We start from the raw sequence: 26,180 nt of genomic DNA, 5'->3' as shown, positions 1-26,180 counted from the left end.
GTTTTGCTGTGGTCGATGACGCAGATCTTGTCCCCTCCTCACCCCAGAGTGAACTTCATCCTGCTTAAATAGCACTCCCGGTTTTCAACTCCATTCAGACTGCAAAGATGTACTGAACAGGGTATCAGGAAGCCATTTAGACTGAAAGACCAACTGTTAATATAATTTAGCAGACATTTATGGATGGGTTTTTATACACTTGAAGATACTGGAACAAATATTAGGTATCTTTACCATGATTCTAGAATGCAATTTCTCAAGTTACACTCATGAAAACATAGAATTGGGAAAAATACTTGCTTTCAGCTTCTGTTCCACATCCTATTACGGTATGTGTTTCACCTAAAGATGAGCTGGAAAGATTCCAGAAGGAAGTATAGCTCCTAATTTAATTTTGGCAGCAGTTATAGCGAGTTTGCCTAAAGGTAAGTAGTACGACGGAAACTGTAGCTTGATTTTATTCCTTTTAGCCTGCATGGGTTTTTAAACTGAGAAAAGCTGCATCCAATTAATATTTTTTGAAAGTAAAAAATATGTTGTGGAATATACTGAATACTCTTTCCTACTTTGATTTTTAGTAAGCAGAGGAGCCAGATGAGGGATGCCAAGTAAATACTTTTATGTGTTAGCTCGTCTGCATATGGGAGGGTTATTGAAGCTTAAATGTATGTAAAGGCCAACAGCACCCTGGCTTGTATCAGGAATAGTGTGGCCAGGAGGAGCAGGGAAGTCATCCTTCCCCTGTACTCCGCACTGGTGAGGCCACATCTCAAATACTGCGTTCAGTGTTGGGGCCCTCACTCCAAGAAGGACATGGAGGGGCTGGAGCGTGTCCAGAGAAGGGCAACAAAGCTGGTGAGGGGTCTGGAGCCCAAGGCTGATGCAAAGTGGCTGGGGGCACTGGGGTTGTTCAGCCTGGAGAAGAGGAGGCTGAGGGGAGACCTTATCGCCCTCTACAACTGCCTGACAGGAGGGAGGAGCTGGAGGGGGGGGAGTGTCAGTCTCTGCTCCCAAGTAACAAGCAAATAGGACGACGAGAAATGGCCTCAAGTTGCACCAGGGGAGGTTTAGGTTGGATATTAGGAAAAATTTCTTCATCAAAAGGGTTGTCAAGCATTGGAAGGGGCTGCCCAGGGAAGTGGTCAGGTCCCCATCCCTGGAGGTATTTGAAAGATGTGTAGATGAGGTGCTTAGGGACATGGGCTAGTGGTGGACTTGGCAGCACTGGGTTAATGGTTGGACTCAATGATCTTAAGGGTCTTTTCCAACCTAAATGATTCTTTGAGTCTGTGATAATTCAGGAATAATAAGAAGAATGAGATATTTTGGCCCAACCAAATCTAAATCTCTGTGTCCAAGAGTTAAACGTGCTGGGGGTGCTTGGGTGGGGGCTCTTCTGTGACAGGCACATACATGGAGTTATTCAAGCAGTGCAACCCTTCCCTTGCCCAGCTTCTCCCAGCAAAATAAGGTTTTGCAATATTTTGTACTGTATTAAATTTTAAATGAATTTACAGGAAAAATAAAAAAGGTGGACTGACAACCTGTTCCTGCCCTTTACTGTGTAAAGCATTGCAATGTTTTCTGTCTTCACTGTTTTGTCTTTCAAAGCTTCATTGCGCTAATCAGTCCACACGAGGAATCAGGTAGCTGCAATGGAAAACTAATATAGTGCTCTGACTTCAAACTGTCTCCCATATAATTCAGAGCCAAAATGCACCACCTCATAGAGAATTTAAAATTATCCTCCTAACTACAGTGCCTTGTACCCTAAAAACATCAACCATAATCAAGATAAAAGATAACTGAAGCAGCACAAGGAAGATTTCTGTGTAATGTATCTTATAAATTAAGAAAAAGCTTTTGAACTCTGTTATTCATCAAAAAGAAATGTCTTTGGATTACTTCACGTCTTGGGTTAGAAAGATATTAGATGATATTATGAAATACCTATATATAATATTTTTTACTGGTTTGGTTTTATGACATCAAAGCAGTGCTTTCTATCAAATGATCAAAAACCTTTGAGCTAATTAGAGGATAAGAAATTTTTGTAAAGAAAAATAATAAAAAATGTAGAGACATCACTTTTGCATTTTTTTATGCTTTCTTTACATCACAGTTCTAGACTAACGTGAAATGATAATGGAAAGGGTCAAGCTCCATTTTATCTCTCTCTCTGTACCCCTAACAAAGACCAGACCCAAAATTTCTTGTGTCTTCTTTTTTGATGTGCATATTTGAGCAAGACTGTACCCATGACATTCTTGCAGTGTACATGCCTTTTATCATGGACAGCACATAAAGTCCAGCACTGAGCACAACTGGCGGCATGGAAAATAAACCTGTGATATGTCAGGAAAATATCCCCACATTGAATACTGTGCTCATTTTCATCATGGCGCATTCAATGCAGAGCAAAGAGAAGATATTCTCAAGGAAGTAAGAAGAATGGAAACATCCCTACATAGACTGAAGAAACTGAAGTTGCTAACTCTACAGCATGAACAAGGAAGACATAAGCCCTACAAGAGAATGGAAGGAAACAGAGAAGAGGAAAAGGATGCTTTCACCCTTTAATTTTTTCAAAGCCACAGTGAAACTAATGAAATCAAGAGGAAAGCTGTTTAAAAGTGGATAAAAATATTCTTCCCACTGAAATCAGAATTAATGCATGGGACTCCTTGCCACCGGACGCAACGGAAGATAAGAACTTCACTCTCTTCCTGCTGGACGTTGTAATAGGGTTCAAACGAAGAAATACTTCTTAACAAAGATAACTGGAATGTCCTGGGGGACTGAGATAAAGATTTTTATTTTTTTTTTTAAAGAATTCACTTACTCCCAGGGTAACAAAAATCAATGGGGATTTTGCTGTTGGCTTTGTGTGGCTCAGGTTGACACCTGGAACTTTCAGCATAACACAAAACTCCTTTGGCCTCAGGTACCAACACACCACTAACTCATGTGCGCTGGGAACAAATCTCTGCCTGTTTGCAACACGGTTTGAAGCAATCAGTTCGGATACATTCGATATCCTTGTGTAAGACAACTAATATTGGAGAAAAAATACTAGACTGGTTGGACCACAAGCTTGAGACAGGAGAACTTTAAGTCAAAGATTAAGTATTTATTCAGTAAGATAAATTTATCCAGTAAGATAAATGTTTAAACTAAAACCAAAATAAACTTAATTCACTTAAAACATACAAGAGCCTTAATAACACTGACTGATTTAAAGAGGATTCATTTAAAATGTTTTTGCATCTGCTTAAAGGCTTCTGAAGTAATGTGCTCTATCAAACTGACCCAACGTGGCATTAAATAAATAATTATGCTGCAGTAATTAAAATTGTTATTTTTGAATGGACCAACTTATGGACCTTTTCAGGAATCTAACGAAAATAACCTCTTTAAGACCACTGCAAGAGTCACAGTGACCAACTATTTTGAGCAGATGAATAATAACTGCTTTTACAGTTGTTCAACCCACCTTCTTTCCAGCCAAAGAGGTGAATGAGTTCCAATTTCTTCACAGACCAAGAGAAAATAAATTCATATGAATAAATCTTTTTACTGATTCCATTTGCTTTCCGACTGTAAGGTGGCATTCTAAGTTTATGTTCTTTTTACACTATCATTTCTAACGTGTATAACTTGTCAACTGAATGAGCAACATCACCCAAATTTAGCATCTCCAAGTAAAAAGTTAATGCCTGGATGCTTATTACTTTAATTATTAGCACATTGTAGAAGTGTGAATGTTTCCTACACATTAGAAGGCAGTTTTCCACACTGAAAGCTCAGCTCATAGAATTTAACTACAAGAGAATAGTTAACATGGAAAGTTTGGCCATTTAACATGGAGAGTTTGGTCAACAAGAACCAGCCTTCATGTGTAGACAGGCACAAAGTCTTGCCTTGACAACTTTTTAAATTGCAAATCAGCCCAAAGTTCCTTGAAGTCTGAAAAAAAGTCACAAAATTGAAGACTCAGTGAGTGGGGAACTCTAAGAACAAAACAGCATGCTACTCTCTCCTCTTCCAACATAATGTACTTCATTATTTTCTGGTTTTAATGTTAAAGCCTTCTTTTATTTCCGCCCCTGTGTAGAAGTCTGCTCTTTTGCTGGCAAACCAGTTTACCTGAGGGAGTATTCTGGCAGAATAAATAAAATACCAGATTAATTTTATAATTCTGTGTATCTCTCAGAAATAGTTGTATTTATTTTGCAGAATCACTAAAAAATATCTGCGTAAATGTAATTATCCATGGACTTCATTGTTGTAGATGCTGAACAAATGCACAGAAAAGAGAGTCCCTACCCCAACAGTATATCGTTTTAATAGACAGAGAACTGCTATTGCCCCATTCAATATGTGAAAAAAAGAGAGACAGGGACACCAAAGACAAGACTCAGTTGCCCAAACATAGGCACCTAGAGCCATTTTAAGCCCCATCATGTGTCTAAAACATCCGGCAGATATGACACAGGACATATGGGAAACCTCTGCTCTCACAGAGTAACATCTAAAGGCCACATACTTCTAATGCTATTCAGCTGAGGTGCTCTAGAAACCTGTGTTTAAGCAGGCAAACTCTATTTTAAACGTCACACAGAAAGACCGGCAAAACCATGAGTCAAACTTGGGTAGCTTGAGCTCTGTTCCAGTGCCGTAACCATAAAATCATCCTCTCTGTAATTATTTCACATCAGGTAGGCTATTATAATCTTGTGAAGACTGGGAGAGAAGAGGCCCGAAATGTGCATCATTTTGCCATGAGCTGCGTGTCTAACTGATCTGTTTATTGGCAGAGTTATGGTCAGCTTCAACGTGACACTTACTTGAACTCATACTTCCTTCTGCAAAGGCAGACCTATGGCTACCATAAAATCCCTTTTGCTGGATAATAAAGTAGCTCTTGTATGTATCTTGCTCTGTACATCTGCCATTGTACATCGCCAATGTACACTGGTAGGATTCCATACTGCCTCATGTTGTGCGGGACTTTTTGTGGCCTTTTGTAGATGGCATGATCCAGTCTGCCTTAGATGCCAAGTATCTCTCAGCAGAGATGCAGGTACCAATGAAGACATAAAGGAAGATAAAATCTGCCTAACTTCAGGGATTATTCTCCAGCAGCCTTTATGGTGTGCTGCGTGCTCCCAAGTCCAAATAAAGTAAGTCAGTGCAGTTTGTACAAGTTAGGTATCTACCATTTCCACTGAGTACAGCCAACGAACAGTCAATATCAGATGCCTTCATCCACTCAAGCTCCAGTTCATTAGCTCTTGGAGGGTAACGGAAGCACAAGCATGCATTCAAATTAGACCATCAGTAGATTAAAATAGGAATACAAAAATAAAATGCATGGTGACAACAACCTTGGAGAAGAGACTACCCTCCCCCCAGTCCCATTGAGGAGGTGGACTGATGGAGTGGCTTGGTGGGCATCTGGTAGCCAGCCAAGGTCAACTCACCACAACAGTCCCACAGTTTAATCAAGGATATTTTTTTAACTTTTCAGTGTAACATTTCCTTAAAATTTGTTAACTTCTATTCAGTTTTTTTAGGTGTCAATGATAGGAAAGTTTTGTGCTGAACTGTATATTAACTATCTATGCATTTATATGGTGTTACACATCACATTGGTCTGAAAGCCTCAAAAACTTTCACAGATATAGCTTCCTAATATGTTCAGGGAGTAGAAAAGTATTACCTCTTTATTTATATGCTAAATTACCAGTTGAGGTCTGTAACAGAGTCACAGCAGGTAACTGGGCTTTGGAAATGTCAGGTGACAAACACAAATTGTTTTGAGCATGATCAAGCTCTTCCTGGAAATGCACACACAGAAAGACCTCTCCCTTCTCCCCTCCATTTCTAGTGCTCTCTAACTCCATACAAATATTTTGGAGACGGCCCTGCTTAAGCCAGTTTTGTTTTTCCACTGCCATATGAAACCTGGAAGCTGAGGACTGTGAAAATGAAAAACTGCAATGAAAGATTCCCTGCTGTTTTGTCCAAGTTAAAACGTGTCCTTACTACAACGAATTAGCATGCCCATCCTCATCCATGCAGCAACTTGAAGCAGATATGATAATTGTGTTTTCACTTTGGGACATCAAGGAAATCTGACAAGCGTTGTACTGGAAGGGTCTTGGCATTTTGCAGTTATCATTCTTACATCAACCGCAGCACTGGGTGATCAATTAAAAATCAGTTCTAAAGCGTGTTGCTGATTGACTATGCATTATTTAATGAATACTCTGCCAATTTCTTCTTTTGAATCTTATAAAATGCAGACTTTGATGTTCAAATAGCTTCCATTGATGTATTCTGTGATGAGTGTTGTTCTTAATGCATATGACATGATTACGCCAACTCTTATCAGTTCTTCAAAAAGGGTAATAAACCCATAAATTGCTCCTCACCAGTGAGCTTACATAATAAGAGCTAGTATTTTAATTAGGCTTTTCTTGTTGCCATTTAACTATAGCTTTATAGCAGGTGGGAAAAAAGAAGTAAGACAAAAAACTTCAAAATATTTTCATTCTCTCCATCAAATGGTTCACGTCCGCAATTTAGGAAGATCAGAGACGCATAACAATTATGATGGAGGAATGAGATAAAGAATTTTTAACTCAACTTTTTTCTTTACAAACCCAAAATGTCATTATTAAAACTGGTGATGAACCAATGAACCCCTTCCACACTGCAGAAATCACAACTTGATAAATTATTGAAAGAAAAGGCTACAGTTTCAGTTTTCCACACCAGGGTTTATCTTTGCTTTAATTCAAAGTAAGACACTAACTCCTTACCAAGCCAAGGGTTTAGAAGACATAGTAGTTTCTGAAGGTACGCAACAAATAAATAAGACTTACTTTAATTCAACTTTACCCTGACCAGAGATGGGAAAAGATGGTGTTTAATCTAAAGTGAGGACTACACCAATTTTAAAATTATTCTGCAGGAAGGTGTTGAGGACAGAGAAGCTGAAACAACCCCAGGGGACCACTAAAACCAGAGACTAGAGTAGTGCAGATTGATGCACATAAGAATTGTGCTGATCCATAAACACGTCAAAAACAGTACTCATGACTTCTCGCTGGAGATTGAAGGCTTGTACGCGTCTCATACCAGTCATGTAAGAGATTAACTGCACGGAAATCAATGCAATGAAAGGAAATGTAATTGACTCTGCAAAGGAAAACCGTCAGAGTTACTGTAAAAGACAAATGACAAATCTGCTGCCTTCAGTGGCTCTGATTACATATCTAGGAAAGGAAGCACAGAAGAGTCACCACTTGTAAATTGTGCAGATCTGATTTTAGCCCAGTTGTTGGCTTATCAAGTATCACCTCCTCCAAGCTTAAGAGTGGTCCATCCTGATGTGTATGAAACCAAGCAAAGGAGGCAGGAGGCCTGAGTGGATGAGCACGTTGCTCCTGACACAACTCAAACATTACAAGGGAGTGTACAAGAGGTAGAGGCAAGGACAGGTGACCTGGGAGGAATATATAGAGACATTGTCTGGTTGTGCATGGATGTGGTTAGGAAAACCAAAGCTTGTCTGGAGCTGAATTCAGTGAGGGACATGAAGGGCAATAAGAATGGCTTCGATAGGTACATCAGCAGCAAAGGAAAGTCTAGGGAAAATACAGATCTGCTGCAAGTAATATTATTTAACTATTAAGCATGTTCTATAGAGCCCATATATTGCAATTCCTTGTTAGGAAGAGTTATGATTTTTCTGAGATTATCATTCTTACTAAATCACGTTTGTGGTGTGTCTACAGTATTCAGTAAAGTCTGGAGACCTTTTCTCCAAGAAATGTTAAGGCTCCCTTTGGAAAGCAGAAGAGTTTGTAAGATCCTGTGGTTTTTAAGGTCTTTAGAGACAATCCCTAATTGGCACAACCGATACTCTAGATAAAGTCCCATATAATGGGCTATAGGAGTAATGACTGAAGTCTACGATCTGGAGACACATTCCCAAACTTTTTTTAAATTGGGCACTGAATTTTGTCTTGCTTCTGCCAGCTAAAGTCCTTAAATGCATTAATATTATTCTCAGGTTTCTACAAGCCTCTCTACATTTTTGACATCGCATGATTACAAACGCAGTGCATTTCTACTTGTATTCTCTGAGCAGGCTAGTCCACAACACGTACAGGTTCTAATCACATCTAGAATCTGCCAGAGTCCAGACAAATAAGCAATTATCATGATTCTGGAGATTTAAAAATATATGTTTCAAGAAAAATACACTGTCCTATTTTCTGTTTTTCAGGGACAAAAAGAGGTTTTTTTTCACCTCAACAAAGAGAACCGTGTCTGCTTGGATTTCTTTGCCCTGGATTCTAATGGGGTTATTTTAATTTATAACTGCCTTGTTATATTAAAGAATGTATCAGTAAGTGTACCATTTAGTATGGAACTCTGATTCTGCTTTTAAGTTCTACTTGATGGATTATCTTGTATTCTGTAACCTAATATCTCTGACGGTTATGTAGGGCATCACTATAAATTAGATTATTTAATGTGAGATGATACAGTGTTTCATTTTAAATATTTTATTGTGTTATAGGATGAGTATCTGCCTAAGGAGAGCACATAGATTACTTGTCAGCATAAAGAAGCTGGCAACTGGGATTCAGAGTTCTTCGAGGTACACATCTGACTTGGACAGTAGCTATTCAGTGTAATGCTCCTCTTTAATGCAATGTTCGGTAACAGAAGCCATCAACATCTATTCCAGCAGCTGAACAGTAGAGCTAACAGAATTGTTCCTGCAGCTTTCTCATGGTTCTGGTGAATGGCCGTTTCTGGGGAAGGTGAGACCACCACCACCACAAATGAAGGCGAGCAGCTCCACAGGCCCTTAGATGGCTCTGCTTAGTCCTGCTTGTGGCATCCTAACATCCGGCTCTTAAACACACACTCACCGATGACTGCTGGTTATCTAGAGCAAAAGGTAACTATTTTCGTGGCACAAAATAGCAGCTTTCCAAGAACAACACTTTTCAGAAGCACTTATTTCAATGGACATCATCTACCAACCATGTTTTTTTAAGATGCCAGAAACCCTTATGCACAGACCTAAAGCAGATACTTCTAGCTGTCAGATCTCTGAAATGAAAAATGCCCTTAACAAAGGAAACATGTTCAATATCCATAAAGCACAATTGAAATGAAAGGAATATCAACATTTAGATCTCTGTAAGAGGAGGGAGTTATTTTCAGTGGAACTGACCCTACCCTAGTGTGTTGCACTGTTACGAATTTTGCACTTTGTGTGCCTGCAGTAGCATATAATTAAATGTTGTAACATATAAAGGAAGAGAATACAGCACTTGCCCGACAGCGCAAGTATAGATGTGAATCGCTCTAAGCTAGCGAGTCCATCCATCCATGTATTTATTGTAGGCACGTACTCAGTTTCCTTAACACAGAGTGTGAATGTCCGCAACATTTAATATATTAATTCTATAAGTCCACTGTAAGGCAGGAATACATAGTCACCTTCATGCTGTAACTTAACCAGAAAAGTGACATATATGAAGTCTCAGAGGAAGCCTTTGGCAGCGTCTCACCTCCAGGGGCGATGCCTTAAACACTACAGCAATCTACGTCTCTCATATTTGGATGTAAGAGCAGTAACTTTTTTTCTGATTTATTGGTAAAACTTCTATGGAAAATAATCAATTTCATTTTTTTTTCTCTGAAATCTTTTTCGCCCACAGAAAGAGCAACATCTTATTTACAAGAAAATCATCTATATCTTCTTTCAGTAACATTTATTGTAGCATCTTCAATTATCTTAAATATCTTGCTCTTTTGCCACTGATGAAAATGTAGTACCAAGAATGCTGAGATGGGAAGGGGTGCAACCGTTCTCGTCAGAGCTCATAACACTGACTGTGCCAAAGCTTCCCTTTGGTGAACAAGAACTGAACATATCAAGACCACTGATGCCAAAGGAAATTACAAGGATGGGCAAAAACAAAAATAGGGCACTGTGACCGCTGTAACGAAAGAGAAGAGCATCAAAGGAAAAAACCAAACATAACACTTCTCCAGTGAAATTCTTTGAATAAAATGGGGGAAGAGGGGAAGGGGAATCCCCAGCCAGAGTAAGTTGTCCAGGTATTCAGTGTACCTGTAGTATGTCTTACTGGGATTTCCTTAAAGAAGTCATATTCTGACACTGGAAAAGGGGATGAGGAGGAGACAGCTCATTATTCTGAAACTCTTGCTTTTCCCAGGATGCAGAAATCTTGTAGAAAGCTGTCTGAATATTCCCCACTGTGCTTAAACAGGGCTTATATAGACATTAGAAAGGCGGGGGTTTGAGGAGGGGAGCTTTTCTTCCTTCCAACTAGCAAGATAACCAAGCCAGAATAATTACATAGAGCAAACCACAGCTAAATATTGATTCCGATGTCATTGCAAAAAGAAAAGGAAAGTGAACAGCAGCTTGAAAATAATGATGTAAAGATCTATGAAATAATGGTGGAGACAAATAGACCTACAGCAATTATAGTTCAAAAACCCTGCTGGATTGGGAACAGCGGCAGATGATTCAGTACCTCCTGTGAAAATGGTCCTCCTCACTTGGTATCTACGCAGCCCTTCTGCCTGGAACTAAGCTGGCATGACGGGCACGAATTCAGGCAAGGAAAAACCTGCTAATTAGAGGAGTCACTCCAGTTTAATTCCAGGTGTCATCACTTAACCAGCTTTTTGCATCTAGATACCCTAGTTAGCAAGACATTGTGCTAAAGTGTTAAAAAAAAAATTGGTAACAACAGATGAGATGGATGGCTTCTGGCCCCACGCAGCAGGATCTGTCATTCACATGTTTTATCTAGGAATGAATTCCAGTATTTCTCTAAATTGTATTGCACTTTTTAGACAGAAGTGTCTATGCTAATAAGCTGATTACCAGCATTATCATTCATTGTTTGAGGGCACCTGCAAACCTCTAACATGGTAGTTGCTGAAAACCTTACTCCTCCTTTTTTTTCCTGGCATTTGCATTTCACTGAACGAGAGATTTCTTAATGCAACTTCTGCACCTGCTGCGAAACACAACTTCTATTACTTTAGAACCAATTATACACTTGATTGCTGCATAATCTACAAGAATAAAAGGTAGGTGCTGCTCCAGAAGAGGTGACACTGGAAAAGGCTGATTGACTGTGAGTGCAGGAGAAGCCCATTTTGACCATTCTGGGGGGTTGCAGTACGTGCAAGGGCATACAAAACTTCCAGCAACTATAATCCTCCTCCCGTATGTTTTTGGTACTTTAAAAAAACAGTGGAAACAGTAAAAGATTGACTGGCCAGGAGAACCTCAAAACATGTTTCTCTTTGCTGAAGAATACATACTAGGCTCTATGAGAGAGATTTCTTTGAATTATAACTGCTGCCTCTAAAGTTGCGCAGAACTGCTTCCCCTGGCATCTGATGTGTCACTCTTATCATTACTGTCTGTCAGGGCTGTTACAGATTCTGATTAAAAAAAAGGAAAATAAGAGCACGGCAGAAGTTCTTCTGCTTTTGAAATTGGAGTTTCACAACTCCTATGAACTGTACTCTAGTGCTGCCAACGCAGGCAAATATTCACTGCACGCTGTAAGAGCAGCCCACCTGCTTGCTCCTTGCTTTTGACAATAGGGCCCACGTATGTACCTAGCTTGTATTAAAGCAAATATTTTGAACCTGGATGTGCTGATTTTGGGATAACTTACATAAACACCTTCTGAAAACTTCAGGCTTTTTGGATTCCTTGAACACGTCAGCTACAGATATGCACTAGGCAGCCTCTTGCTGCTGAATCCCTCCCTGACTTCAGCCATGCTGCCAAGCAAACCAGCAAAGGAAACCTCTCCACACTGTACTTTTTTTTTTTTTTTCATAAATAGAGGGGTCCAAGCCTGCCAGCCAATCAAGTTTTATAAAAACTGAGTTCAGGGTCATATAACTATTAACCTTTGCATAGATACTGTTGGGGCAAATGTACCATGGAAACCTCACATGAGCCCTCTGCTCCTGGGCAGAACCTTGCTCTAAAAGATGTAATGTGATTAAACTGGTAAAATATTCTAGTGAGATAATTAACGAGCTGAAGCTCCAAAAGTGGGCAGCTGTTGAGTCATAAATGGCAAGATCAGAAAGAGAGGAAATCTAAGGCATGAAGATTTTTACAAAGATACGCACACACAGAACAGGGCAAAGGTACAGCCTAACACTTTTTTGAAGTCCTGTCATGCCACCAACATCCTCATATTGCTAGGAAGTATCACACAGACTGTTTGCGGATAATACAGCCTATTCACTGAAAACCACCAAGCACCATGCTGAAGGCCAGCGGGCTGATGCCATCGAAATCTAAGGGAGATTTTGGGCTGTTGGATGCACCATGGAAAGGATGGATTTTTTTCATAGACATTTTGTATAGTCATTTACACCCACAAAAAGTGAATGTATCACACTGCTATTCCAGTTTAAGAGTGGTTTTGACTCATTCTACAAAGACATAAATGATGGTTCATGTCCTAGGACAAAAGAGAGGAATGAGCCCTGTAATAACAGCCGCATTTAGGAAATGGGCTCCCTCTTGCACTGAAGTTAGTGGCTCAGATCCAGGATTTGCCATTATTTATACAGCTCTGTTGGCATGTGTGGCATCCTGCAGGCTAGTAAGAAGTCAAGAACCATGCTCTGCGGAGTTCATCATCTAAAAATTGGCATATAATTTAATGAGTAAGGACAAAAGAAAACAAGATAAATAGAAAATTGCTCCTGGGAAAGTTCCACTGTTTATTTTTAATTGCAAAGAATACAGATCATTCAGGCTGCTTCTGTTTCAGATTTGTTTCTTTTTCTGAATGATTAGACAGGCAAGAGAGAAAGAGGTCAGACACAGCGACCAAAAGTTCCCCTAGGAAGGATGAAATAGAAGCTACAAAGGGAATAAAAAATTTCGGAACCAAACCCTCTTACTCTCCTGCCCTGCCTCTCCTTTGTCTTGCCAAAGACGTACGAACCAGCAGATATCAAAGGGAAAGCTTTTTATTTCCTGAAAATTGGTGCAGGCGATGCAAAACCCACCCGCGGTCCCTGGGAGAGGCAGCACGAAGTCGGGTGGCAGGCTGTGCACAGCGGGCGCTGGCACACGCTCACGCACCTTACGCAGTTGTAGGACCGCCCTAAAATACTCTAAAAATCCTTTGGCCCTGTAACCACCTAGAACCAGGGGAGCTGATACCTAGTTCCCAGCACGTTACTCCTTTCCATCCCACTTGACATTTTTCCCTCCCTCTCCTGCAACACAACCCAGCCTTCGTTTAGCAAACACATTCACACCATCAGATCTAAACAGACTGTAATTTTTCTTTGCCATTGCACTTGATGTTGTCCCCATAGAAGGAGACATGAACTTCACTGGCAATTATATTCTGAGTAACTCAATCAGTCCTGAAATACAGAACAGTGAGCACTGTATTTTTTGTCTATCATCTCATTTATAATGCTTGTGGAATTTTTTTTTTTAAGTTTCTTTTTTCTCTGGCAATTCTCTGCTGATCATTAGCTATAAATAGATTATGTCAGTGCATATAAATGCCTGCTTATTGTATAAACTACAGCTATAATGTTATTTTAAGGTAAATGACTGGCAAGGAAAAGAGCAAAAGGCACATATGTTAGAAGTACACAAGATAATGCTTAAAACTACCAGTCAGGTTCTTCTCCCCTACCCTGACCCCAAATGCAGGAGCAGGGAATACAGCTGAGTTACAGGCCAACAGATTTACTTATTTGGAAGAAAAAAAGAAACACAGAAGAAATCCACTGTTGCAAGATCTTTCCAAGGTTCGCATGGAATTCAATAGTAATAGGAATATTTGAAGATACTTAAAAAAAAATCTGCCATGCATGCCACAGAAGAGACGTGTACTAAACTTGATGTCTAGGGGAATTCTTAGGGAATTAAGTTTTCACTGTGTATTTATTAATAACAATTGGTGGATAGTGGTATCAATTATTTCAGCATTAAAGGATAAACCTGGGAGTAAAGAAGACTTTTCTTCTCCTGGACTGTATATACTATCCTGTTGTAATATAATTTGTCCATTTTTATAAGAATATTTTTCCTTTCTGTACAGTTATGCTACTTTGGAGGAAGTAAATTGGTCATCCTGACTTTGGTAAGAAAAAAGTTGAATCTACTTTCTAAGAATTAAGTTAAGCACAGCCAATGAGCTTGGTAAAACTAACATGAATGTGAATTGGAAACATGCTGTGACTCAAGGTACACAAGTTCACAGCAAAACTGGATTAAAGAAAGGCAAATTCACTTGTGAAATGGAGAAAATCACTAACGCAACTCGATATTAGCTTTTAATTAGCAGATGTAGCTTTTGCTATACACTGTGAAGTTCAGTCTGTTAGACTTAAAATAGAAAAAGCCAGTGAAGAGTGAAGAAAAAAAATGCTGGCCTATTTTTGCTTTCTTTGCCTTGTCCTAAAGGCAGTCTCTAGTTGTTGAACATCATCTGTTATCAACCAAGAACACATCAGTCTTCGCAAATTAATATAAAAGAAAGACTTCAGTCAGCATCAGCCCCCAATCTCTTGTGAATTGGTACAAACTGCTCAGCAGCGATCTGTGGGCAGCAGACCAAGGCATTTGAAGTGGCACATGTTAGAGGATGAAAGTGGGGCAGGTACAGGTGTGCAGCGAGAAAAAACGAGCTCCTCAGAAGTCATTTTGCAGAGAGGCAAAGGCTGCTGCATCTCCACTCCTGTCACATTTGAGGTCGATGACTCTCTCAAACCCAATTTTCCTGATGGAGCAGAGGAGAGACTTTCCTGCTCCTGTATCTGTTACATTTCCTCCAACCTGATTTGCAGACTGGCAGTGATAATGTCTTCTATTCCTGTTTTTTAAATCATAAAATTTGAAAACAACGTAGTTAAGGACAGAGACAAAAAGTCCCCAAGAGAGCACTGGGGACAGGAGACATATGCCAGATTTTCTCAGATAATGAGCTTTTAAAGCTCATTTTTTGGTATAAAAATTCCATATCAAAAAAGAAGTGGCCACTTTCTCTTCTCTTCTTACAGTAGAAAGAGAGTGTTTGGCATATGCAAAATCTTAATATTGGATTTGCACCAGGACACAGAGCCAGGGGATCTGGCCAGGAAATACGTGCTCTAAAAAATGGGCAAATACAAGATGGCAGTGGCTGAGGGACAAAACACTGGAGATTTCAGGATTGTTGCAGCATGAAAGGCTCCATGAAACACAATGACTCTCTGACAAGTGGGGTTTTGTAAAGCCTGCTCTGAAAACTTCCCAGAATACACTTCTACTTTTGTCCGTTTTGGAAATCACTACAGGGCAAATTCAGGGCAACTCTGTTCTAGAGAGGTGCATTCTCCAAACAGGGCTGCTAATACTAAAATATCCCTGGTACCAATTTTGCAAGTCTGAAGACACCCTTGTGAAGCAATGATATGCTAACGAAATCATCCTGTCTATTATGTCTATAATCTGTCCCGTGTCCAACATTGGGAGAAGCAGGTGCATCCTCTCAAAAAGCTTTCATAAAGTGTTCTTTCTCTGCACTTTTAGACACAATTACTTTGCAGTAAATTTACACATTTTGGAATTTTGTAAGTAAATTACATGATTAAACAATGCCAATAAAGCTGCTAGAAGCTACCACACAGATTTCAAGAAACGTGTTAATAAAGAATTATTCTGTCTTTACTTCACAAAACAATAGCACCATGGTCTCTAAATTCATTTGCACACTTGTTCTTTCTCTTACCAGCTGTTGCCCTTTTGGACCCCAACCAGCATACTGAAGCTTTGCATTGCTGACCTCAGGGGGATACAAATTCTGGGGATCCCTGCAAAAAGAGAAAAATAAAATTTCAGCTTCAGGAATGTCCTTATTTAAGCTGGTGCACACCTGTTTTGGAAATCCACCATGACCTTGTAAGGCATCTTTCAGCTGGAATCATCTAATATTTAGTGACAGATTTCAGTAGATTATTTTACTGTAAGGTAAGCACTATACCACGAGCAAGCATTGGTGAGATCAAATATTTAACTGACAGTTTCTGTTTCTTATTAATACAAAGTTAAACATACTCGTTCCACTGCTGACTGCCTAAGCCTTAAGAATTAGTCAAGGGATGGCAAACAAAGTAATTGTATTTATCAACACTGATGATGCCCACAAAGTATAAACATTAATTATATTTTTGAATCATACTGCCACAAGAAAAACATAATTTCATCTTCTTCACCCTATGGCTTTTCCTCCTAATAATGTTCCTTTGAACATGACTGCAGGAAAGTTCAGCAACTCTGCAACTGATATGCAGCCTGGTTTGCAAGGCAAAAGCTCTTACTAATTCCAAATACCTCATTTTTTTAAGAAAATAAAATCAAAACGCTTTTCTTGTTCTTTTGTCCATTACCTTCACTTTGTAGCAGAACATCAGTGAGACATAGAAAATGCAATATAGAAAAAGGAGGCTTTTTTGGTAAATGTCAGAGCAGCATAATGTCATTTTATCACAGCACAGACAGCATTGCCTTGGTGGTATTTATACTCAGCATAAATAATTACATTATGTATTCTGAAGTCACATTGCTACAACTCTGTGTATAGTAATATTCTACAAACATGAACACTAATAAAGCCCGCATACAGTATACCTCATTAGCAGATCTCAAACTGCTTTAAAAAGTAAGGGCATTATCCTCACTGGTCTACAGACAGGAATAACAAGGCAATTTGAGGCCAACATCACCCAAAACCAAAGGAAAGCGCCAAAGCCTGTCTAGACTTTACACAAAAGGCCTTCTCTACTTGTACAGAGTTTATTTCTTCATTAAAGGCAAGGTTTTCCAGACCATATTTTCAAAACAGAACGAAGCTGAATGCAATAATTAGACACTAACTGAATTCTCTTTATTGCCTGTTTTGTGACCTGGTGCTGTACCACAGTTACACGCCGGCTCTGCTCTTTCAAGCAAGAACTCCCTTGGCTGCACATTCCCACTGCACCGGGGCTGTTGTAGAAAGTCCAAAGAGGAGTGTTCAGAAATTGATTTTGTGCAGTCTTTCTAATGTGAAAAAAACAGCTTTTCCTGTGAACTCCTGTTTGAAGACCAGCTAGAATCAGGCAAACCCTAGATGAGGACACCGTTGCCTATAGTTTCCCCCTTCCATAGCTCTTGCAGTTGGAACAGAAACTTCTGCTCTCCTGCTAGAAGGTATGTATCTGTGGTTATAAACCATAACCCTTAATGTCTTCACCCTGTGAAGAGGTCCATGGAGCTGATTAAAGTGCTCAAGATGACAGGACTGATGCAGATGAGATCCATTAGGAATGTGGAGGTGCAAGAGGGGTTTGTTGATCATTGACCCTACAAGTCTGAAGGGTACCCAAGGAGCTTTTGGCTCTATAGGCAGTGTCACCCACAACTGCTGCCAGTGGAGTAAAATTATGTCTTTTCTTCTCATGGTTTTTAACCAGAAGGCGTCTTTATGGGTAGCCTAAAGTCATTTTTGTAAGGTATGGATAAGAGAACAGGTAAGTGTCATACTGAACTCCTACTAACAGCAGCCACAAAATTCCCATTCCAGAAAGAATAGCCCTACAACCTCTTCTGGATCTTTTCAAGCTTGTATACATTAGCTACTGAAGTTTCAAGTCAGCTATTCCTGTTAAGACTCAATTTCTTTGGTTAGCTGTCTTGATTATCTCAACAGGGTGTAACCTCTGAGTGCAGGAGGAAGACAGAAAATGAGTGAATCAAACCAAAACCTCTTATGGGAGAGAAAAAAAAGAAGTACTTTGTTATTTGTCAATGAATTATCTAGTTCTTGGGTTTTTTCCACTCATGTGAGAAGAGGAGCAAGATATTATAAACAGAGAGGGAAATATCATCCCCAAATAAACAGCTTATACAACTGTAAGAATTCAAGCCTGTAATGCTTCAGATAACAGGTGGAGCTACAGGACAGACACACCAATTACAGCCAATAATTCAGACCAGAGCCCAGACAAGTCCTGTCAGTTCTGCTCACTGCATCATCTTTTAGAAGAGGAAATCTCTAATGCAATGAGAAATGCTGCATAAACCAGCTTTGGCACTTAATAAAGCAGAAGGAAAAGCCCTCCATTTGGTCTACCAGGAAAGAGCTCTGCTGCAAGCAAAAAAGCAAAGTCATCTTCCCTTTCTCTGATATGGCTGAGGAAAAATAGAATTGCATCTCCTGAATTCCTTCTTAAGTTGTTCAGAATGGCTGGGAAATTTCTTCTGTAGCAAAATCTTGTTTGTTTGCCTTGAAACCTTTTGACAAATATGCGGATAGAAAGGCTGACAGATGGGATTGCCTATTGTCTGGAGGCACCTCATTTACAAACCTAGGTACCATAAACCGCCTCAATATTCAGCATGCCCAGGTTGGGATGCAGACCTCTGAAGGTAGGCAGTAGCTGTCCATCCATCCTCATGCTCTGAGTTATTCTTTTCTACCACAGGCTGTGAAAGCAGTCTAAGATCCTAGTTTCTCCCCACAAACACTCCTGAGAGATGAAGATTTTCCTCTTGGTAGATTTTGGTTTGTTCCTCATTGATTCTGAAGAGAATCCTCTTCCCTAGAGTAGCAACATAATTCCCTCACCTGTAGGAACCTTCAGTGCCACATGCAAGGGGATTGAGAAGACACCCCTCCTTGCCAAGCCTGACCTAGCAAGCTCCAGAGAAACTGTAGGAATGAGCTGGAGATAGGCTACATAGGAGTGGCCAGGAGAGTCTGGGCTGTCAGCAAGCCTGAGGTGGCCTCACCTACTTGTGAACCCTACCATGAAAGATCAGATTCCCACATTTTGGATTCCCACGTGTTGGGTGCATGGTCTGCAGTGGAACATGCGTGGACACCCCCTCCCTGGGAGCCCCAAGCAATCCTGTTACAAACCCATTATATCACCTATAGAAGAAGGAGGAGGAGGAATTGTCTACACAGCTGCTCCAGGCAGGATGACCACAACTATCTACCGGTCTCCGCGGGAAAGCTCTTAGTGATCCTCAAACTGAAAAACCTGTTTGGAGAGCAGCTATCAAACATATTTCCAATTATCTCATACTATTCTGGACTCTTAGTTCTCTTTGGTAAAACTGCACACCAATACCCCAGGAGTGCTTGTCCATTTTCCAAGTGCTGCATAAATGGGATTTCATGCTGGTCAACTCCTTCTAGGAGGGATGTTATTGCTGATAAGCTCCAAGGCTACCCCCTTGCTTCTCCTCCAGAACAGCCTGCTTAAAATCCTTCTGTATTTTTTGTTGAATCAATCAATACTGCAGGGTCATCTCAGCCTCTCCAAAGAGCCAGTGCTCCTCACAGACCCTCATAATTAGGCCTTGGTTGGATCTGAGCCTTCCCCTTGTGAGCTCATTTGTGCAGGATGCTGGCTTGGAAATGGGCTGTTCTGAAGGCAGCCTGTGTATCTCCTGTTAGTGGTTTGCATGAAGAAATAGGTTCACTGCATCCTCACACAGTTTTCACTATTTCCTTATGGAAAAAAACCCTTAATCTTCATTTCCAGCCATAGAAATAGCAAAGCCTTATTAAAGGGTTGCCGTTATTTCTCTTACTTCTTAAAATGATTGATTTGAAAGCCCAGGAAAGAAGGGAACAATAATGTTGGTTTAGGATATACAGAAGATGAAGCAGGTGCTGCATAAACTCTTCCACATTAAGATGACATTGTCTGGAGCTCAAGTTGTTAAATTGCCCCAGACACAGGCACAATTTCAGCACAATGTTCACAAAACATCATGGAAGTAGTAAATTCTGAAATTTTCTCAGTTAGATGAAGATCTCTGCCAAAAAGTCTGCCCTCAGAATTTTTGAATAAGGAAAATTCCTGCATGCAATTAGTGTGCTGTCTGCCAAATCATTTTTGCTTGTAATTTAGCTCAGAGCGTGTATGTAGAATAAAACAAACTAATCAATCATATCAGATTGCCCGGTTTTGACCTTAAAAAAATACTGTGATTAATGAGGAACTAGTTTTAAAGAGATTGGGTTTTTTTCTGAAATGTTTATATCTATGTGTTCCCTCTTCTGACATTTTCTCCTTTCTAAAGACGACCAATTTCCTTCAGACACTTCACAGCACTGAGTCTCCCCCTGAGCACAAACATGACAAATTGTTCTGTATTGAGTTCTTCAAAAGCAACTTAAAAAAACAATAGAAATTTTCCCTTGTAATTGACTGAGAGGCTCCTTTTACTTCAAGAAAAATATTTTACAACGCCAGACTGAAAAAGTCTGAAACTGAAAAAAGCAGTCAAAGTCTGGGGTATGCTATGGGCTCTTCTTCTAGGGTCTGTTTTAATAGCTTTTAATTTTCATTTTAAATACAGAACCATAGGATTTGTATGGAAATTCTTTGCACATGCTGCTAATGTGAGAAAAAATGCAACAATTTGCACCAAAGGCTGCTCTGACATGTCCAGCCTCTAAACAAATAACCAAAACTATGCATATGAGCTGCAGTGAGGTCTTAAGAAAAACTCTGAACCCCCTTGCTTAACTAGGCCATAATTTTGGAAAATACAGAAAGTATATGAAGATTTTGGTAGTATATGCAAAAGGGTTGAAGAAATAACGGTAATTAAAAAAAAGTGTGGGGAAGGTAGAAGTATCCCCTCCTGTTACTTGCATCAAGCCAGCACTCAATATTTTGAAAGACGACAGCCCTAAGCACATCAGCTCACAGTACTTTAAGACTTTTTCATGATTTACTCTAAAAAACTGTCTATCCAGCTAAAGTATCTGCCTCAGCACCAGAACTTGGTGCTGAGAACTCTACTTCTAATAGCATAAAATCAGACAGCAGCTTAGACAGGTTTCTTCTTTAGAAAGAAGAAAAGAAAAAAATATACCATGTAGAGAAGAGATCTGGAAGGGTTATAAACTGGAAACTTCATAATATTTAAGATTTTTTGATGCATTGATGCATGATGAGAAAAAAGTGCACTGGAGAAAATTTGCAAAAGGAAATAAAACCCTGTAAAACATGTGTTCACGAATGTACAGAGAATCATAGAGAAGGACTTGGAGAAAGATGGAAAGATTTCCAAGAAGCAAAAAGAGATGCAAAAGTGTGTTCTTAACCAATTAAATTACTTTTTTACTCCAGTATTCACCAAGGAGAAGAGGAGACAGGTGCCATTAAGAAAATTCCTTCCCAAGAGATACACAGCCCTCCAGAGACTTGCAGTGAGATAGAATAAAAAATAATACAAATGGGAATCAAAGACTTGCCAGAACAGATAATCAAGAAATCAGACTGTCAGAAGATGCAACTAAAAGAACCCTCCTGGAATTCTAATAAAAGTGCTTAAATAGATGGGGAAGGCTCTTCCATTCATCTAGGCTCGTCCGCTATTAAATATTTAATGCACATACGCACACATACACATATTTTCCTTACAGCACTTTTCAGTGAACAAAAGTAGGAGGAGGTAATGAAAGCAATTTGAACGTAATAATTTCAACTACAGATACACATCAGATTATTCAGCTGTTCTTAAAACTAACTGAGCTCACCAACCATTTTGTCCAAGATGAATGAATTCTATGGATTTAGGGCATAAAACACAAAAAGCAAGGGAATCTAAACCATTTCTCCCTAATTTGGCAATCCAGTCAGATTCAAGCCAACAATATGAGCTCAGAGCTCTTTTTGATTATAGTTCGTAAAGCATCCATCAATGTAATATTTGGTACTGGCCCTGCAAAATCTTGAACAATACTAGCACCACTTTAAAATCAATCACTTGTCAGAAAAGGAGCCACCAACTCCCATCGGGAATTACCTAAAATGATGGCACAGGCTTGCCTTTCTAGGGAAGGTCTAGGGAAGGTCTACAAAAACTGATTTAAAAATGCAGCAGAGACTGGTATGTGGCTAGGAGTCATGGTAATGTAGGCTGGAGGACTGCAAGCCATTGATCAAAATCTCTAGGTTTCCCTGAGTAAGCAAAGAGTGGAAATGGTCCTTAGATACTGTTAGCATTACTTTTAAAATGATGACATTATCATGTTTCTCATGTGACCCCTCTAAATCACAGATGACAGAGTGAATTTTTACTGCATTTTTTAAAAGAACTTTTGTTCCTGGAGTCATAGTTTGTCCCCTAAAGAGACAACGAGGGGTGATAGCATTCAGGTGATAAACACAACCACTTAAAAGTAATTTTCTCTTACTCATGTAATTTTCTCTTACTCCATAAAGGTTTCTCAGCCAGCTCTGATCTCAGAGCTACTGAAGGTAGCATGCCTTACATGAGGTAAGGCATTGGATTTATCAGGATTTAAAGTCTATTTATCTACAACAGAGGCATGGAAAACCAAAAATCTAAATTTGAATGCTATCAGGAAGGCTAGTCAGAATTACAGCTATCCAAAGATCAGCTATCCAAAGTACAGGCAAAAAAATACAAGTTGAAGAGAAGCAACCCAATAAGCACTGAGCTGCTAAGAATGAACTGGGAAGTTCTCTGTAATAATGAGCCCAGGATGAATGTACATGGTTCTTCGGAGTGACTCTGCCAGTCTCCAGGAAAGGAAGTTTGTAATGAAACCTTAACATTTTCTATCCAGCTGACCTTGTCTGACTTCAAACCCTAATAAAAATACAGCACCATGATATGATGCCTGCAGAGAGCAATACTGGTTTATTAGTACATAAAATGAGATACAGCTGTGATCTCCTAAAACCAGAGCCAGCGGAAGTGCCTCGTTACAATATGACTTCACTGTATGCTAGGTCACACTTTTAATTGGGACAAGAGATTGATTCTTGGGCTTGTGCTCTAAACTAATCTAACGGTTTTTGTTACTGGTTTTCAGACGAAACCAGAATGACTCAGTATTTTCGTATCTTTTTGAAAATGAAGTCTTTGAGCAAATCTTATTTCTTCTCATGGCAACAGGATAAGGTGATCTTGGAGATCCGTGCACAGGTTCTCGGGAATATTGGAACACAGTAATCTTCTAAACAGCCTCTCCCCACACAGATCATGTCTTCATCAGTTAAAATAAACAAGGCATACACTTAGTAGGGCCATTATTTCCATTTTTATCAACAGTAATATGATCACTTTTAAGCAATACCACAATTAGCCTGATTTCAGATACAGTTTAAAAGTGGATTGTAAAATACTCTCCTTATTTAAAGGGCTAAAATACAACTCTAGCCCTACAGTTCTGCCCCAAAACAGAGATGTATAAACCTTGAGTACACACGCAAGAGGAAATGCTCGTGTTTGAAATGGGGTGTAACTTTTGCCTTCACAACTCTGCATATGGAAGGTTCTTTTATTCCTCTAGCTCCTTCTCATGTGTGACACGGGAAAGCAACCTTTTCTATTCCTGTTTTATCTCCTCAAACTTGTAGAGGAGCTTTCAGGAAATGGAGGGTTAGGGTAAGGGGTGGAGAGACATCAGGGCTGGTGTGACACGGTCTGGGCTATCAGCCTGGGATTATATCACCTTTGCAATAGAGATGCTTTCTGTATCAAGGAAAGGCCTGGGTGTAGCATCCTTTCTCCACCCAAAGGTCCCTTCTTGCATTTCCTAAATTTCCCCATACCCTTCTTCCCCATATGTTCTCAGCTCCCCAGCGGGGCAAGATACCTATTTGGGGCTAACAAGAGATTTTCAGCCTATCAAATTTGGCTAGTGACTACTTGTGAAGTGGTCACAGAACCAGGTAGCAAGGAAGAAAGGGAGCCCCAGGACACCACTGACACACAAGTGCTATGGCACAGAGCACTATATATTCCTCAGTGACTGGGCACAGGTCCCTATATAGCCCTCACTATATAACCTGAGCCCAGGCCCCATTAAACCCCAAAACAGTGAGGAAATTCCCATAATCTTGCAGGTTTAAATCCTCAAAACTGGCTTTTTTGCAGGTGCCCACAAAAAAATGAGCCTGTGTTTGCGTGTACATGCACATGCAGTGCACATCCTTTGTGTCGTGTAATCAAACAACACCACACTGAGAGTTTAAGTAGGCTGAAAGAGTTTATCACCCAACCACAGCAAGAAATAATCATGGCCCAGGCTCCAGGGTGTTTCCACAGCCCAATGGAGTGGAGCAAAAATGGCCCCCTGGGGAAATGCATGTTTCTTGTTCCTATTTTAGTGGCTCTCCCCCTAGAACCTTCAATATTAGGACAAAAATACAGATTAAAAAAAATCCCAACCCCCATGCTGAAAATCTGCCTACAGAACAATTTTATTTCTGGGAAAGTAACACATGGAAAGAGCAATTGTACAGGCTGTGGTTAGCTGCCTATTTGGTGCTATGCACCATCATTTTATACATTCTCTTTCACCCACCCTTATTTCCCTTTTCTGTCAAAACTCTATGTACTAACTTAACCTTGCTGAGCATGAATAAAGAGAGAGACCCATGCCAACATCTCAAGATTTGGCAGTGGTCAGCGTTGGGATGTGCGCGTAGCCTGCGGCAGCGTCTATGCTTTGGAGGCTGACCACAGCCTGGCGACTGGAGGAGGTTCGTTCGCACCGAGACACGTGAACATTTCCAAATCCAGGTAAGTTTCTCAACAGAGGAGCACATTTTGTTCAAGAACAGAATTTGATAGGAGCCTGCCTCCATTTCAGGGGGTACTGCCTCAGACAAAAGCCACGGGAGAGTTTGCTTCAAACCTTTCTTCTTTCCTTTTTTTTTTCCTGATGAGCCATAAGCTATTGACCTTTTCTGTAACATAAGGAGGTTGGTTGCAGGGCTTTTCTCTGCTAAACTGCTAACATCTGCATCTAACTATTAATTACCCAAGATTTTTTTTTTTTTTTTTAGTCTCAGCAGTCATTACTCTAATTCTTAATATCAAATCCTCCCATCAGGGGACTATTCATTATTATTATCGCTATACATGGTTTCTAAGGTGTCCACCCACATCACAACTGATTCTGGAAGAGAGAAGCATGTGGTACGAATTGCTTTGCCTACACAGGAAAGGAACATTTCACATAAAAAAAATGCTGTGCAGTGACCAACATGGGCAAGCAAATGGCAAATCCACTGGGGAAATGATATGGTGTTGAGCTGCTGAAGTGGATTTCCTCCCACCGGCACAGCCAAGAGTCCTGCCTGAACTGCCTTCCCAGGCTGAGCTGCTTTCAGCCTGCCACTGCTTGGAAGTGAGTGATGCTCAAATAATGGCTTTGCTTAATCAAATGCTGGCTCTTGCTTTTTAAAGCGGTACAAAATGTATTCACAAGCAATAAGCTGGTATGTGATTTAACCACTGTTCCAGCGATGCACAGAGTATTTAATCCAGATGATAACAAAAAGAAAGAAGCCCAACAGCTCCATCAGGGCTTGAGCCAAACTCAACTGAAAGATTCCTATCCACTTCAGAGAATTTAAGGTCAGGCTCCACAATCAAGCTATCAAGTTTAACTCTTCCAAGGGCTAGTCTTCTGTTGTCAAAATACAACTGAAAAAGTGTATCGCATCATGAGGATGCTGTTATTTATAGTCTGGCATAAAAGCCACTACACTATGCAGCACAGGTGCCTTAATTAGCTATATAAACTATCTCAAAAAGGTGATAAAAACTATGGAATGATAATTGGTGAAGGGGGAGGAGAGAGAATTAGCAATAGCAGATTCCTCACAAACTGCAGAATACATTTTTTCTACTTATTTAACAAATTTCCCATTGTTACTTGGTTTTACTTATCTTTTTATAAGGGTTTAATTCAGCCTCTGTATATCATTGTTGGGGGAAAATATTCAGCTCCTCTAAGTAAAACTTAATTAGCTGAAAACAGACTCTATTAATTACAGTACTTCTTCCTCTTAAAATAAAATGTGGGCTCTAGTACAAGTTTATAAATGTTAAAGAGTGAAACTGTGTAGCACTCTACAGTAATTATCACATATTGCCTCTGTCGGGTAGGCAGTATTTCTCTCCTTGCTTTGCAGATGGGGACACTGAGGCACAGAAAGTTTCCTTAATGCTACAGAGAAGGAGCATAACAGGCCAGAACAAAATCAAAATAGAAGGGTCTTGGTCAAAT

General features: G+C 39.9%; 1 protein-coding gene across 1 annotated transcript in view; it reads right to left on the bottom strand.

Moving 5' to 3' along the window:
* The window catches only part of DPP6 (dipeptidyl peptidase like 6), a 264,379-nt gene that overhangs the window by 89,069 nt on the left and 149,130 nt on the right, over positions 1–26,180 (bottom strand). The window contains exon 7 of the mRNA XM_009644081.2: positions 15,852–15,933. Within this exon, the coding sequence (XP_009642376.1) occupies positions 15,852–15,933 (82 nt within the window). The remainder of the gene's footprint in view (positions 1–15,851; positions 15,934–26,180) is intronic.

This window comes from Egretta garzetta, unplaced genomic scaffold, assembly GCF_000687185.1.
Source record: "Egretta garzetta isolate BGI_Z169 unplaced genomic scaffold, ASM68718v1 scaffold117, whole genome shotgun sequence".
In the NCBI taxonomy this organism is placed as follows: Eukaryota; Metazoa; Chordata; class Aves; order Pelecaniformes; family Ardeidae; genus Egretta; species Egretta garzetta.
The sequence above is the reverse complement of the archived record's forward strand: the minus strand, read 5'-3'. Positions and strand labels throughout refer to the sequence as shown.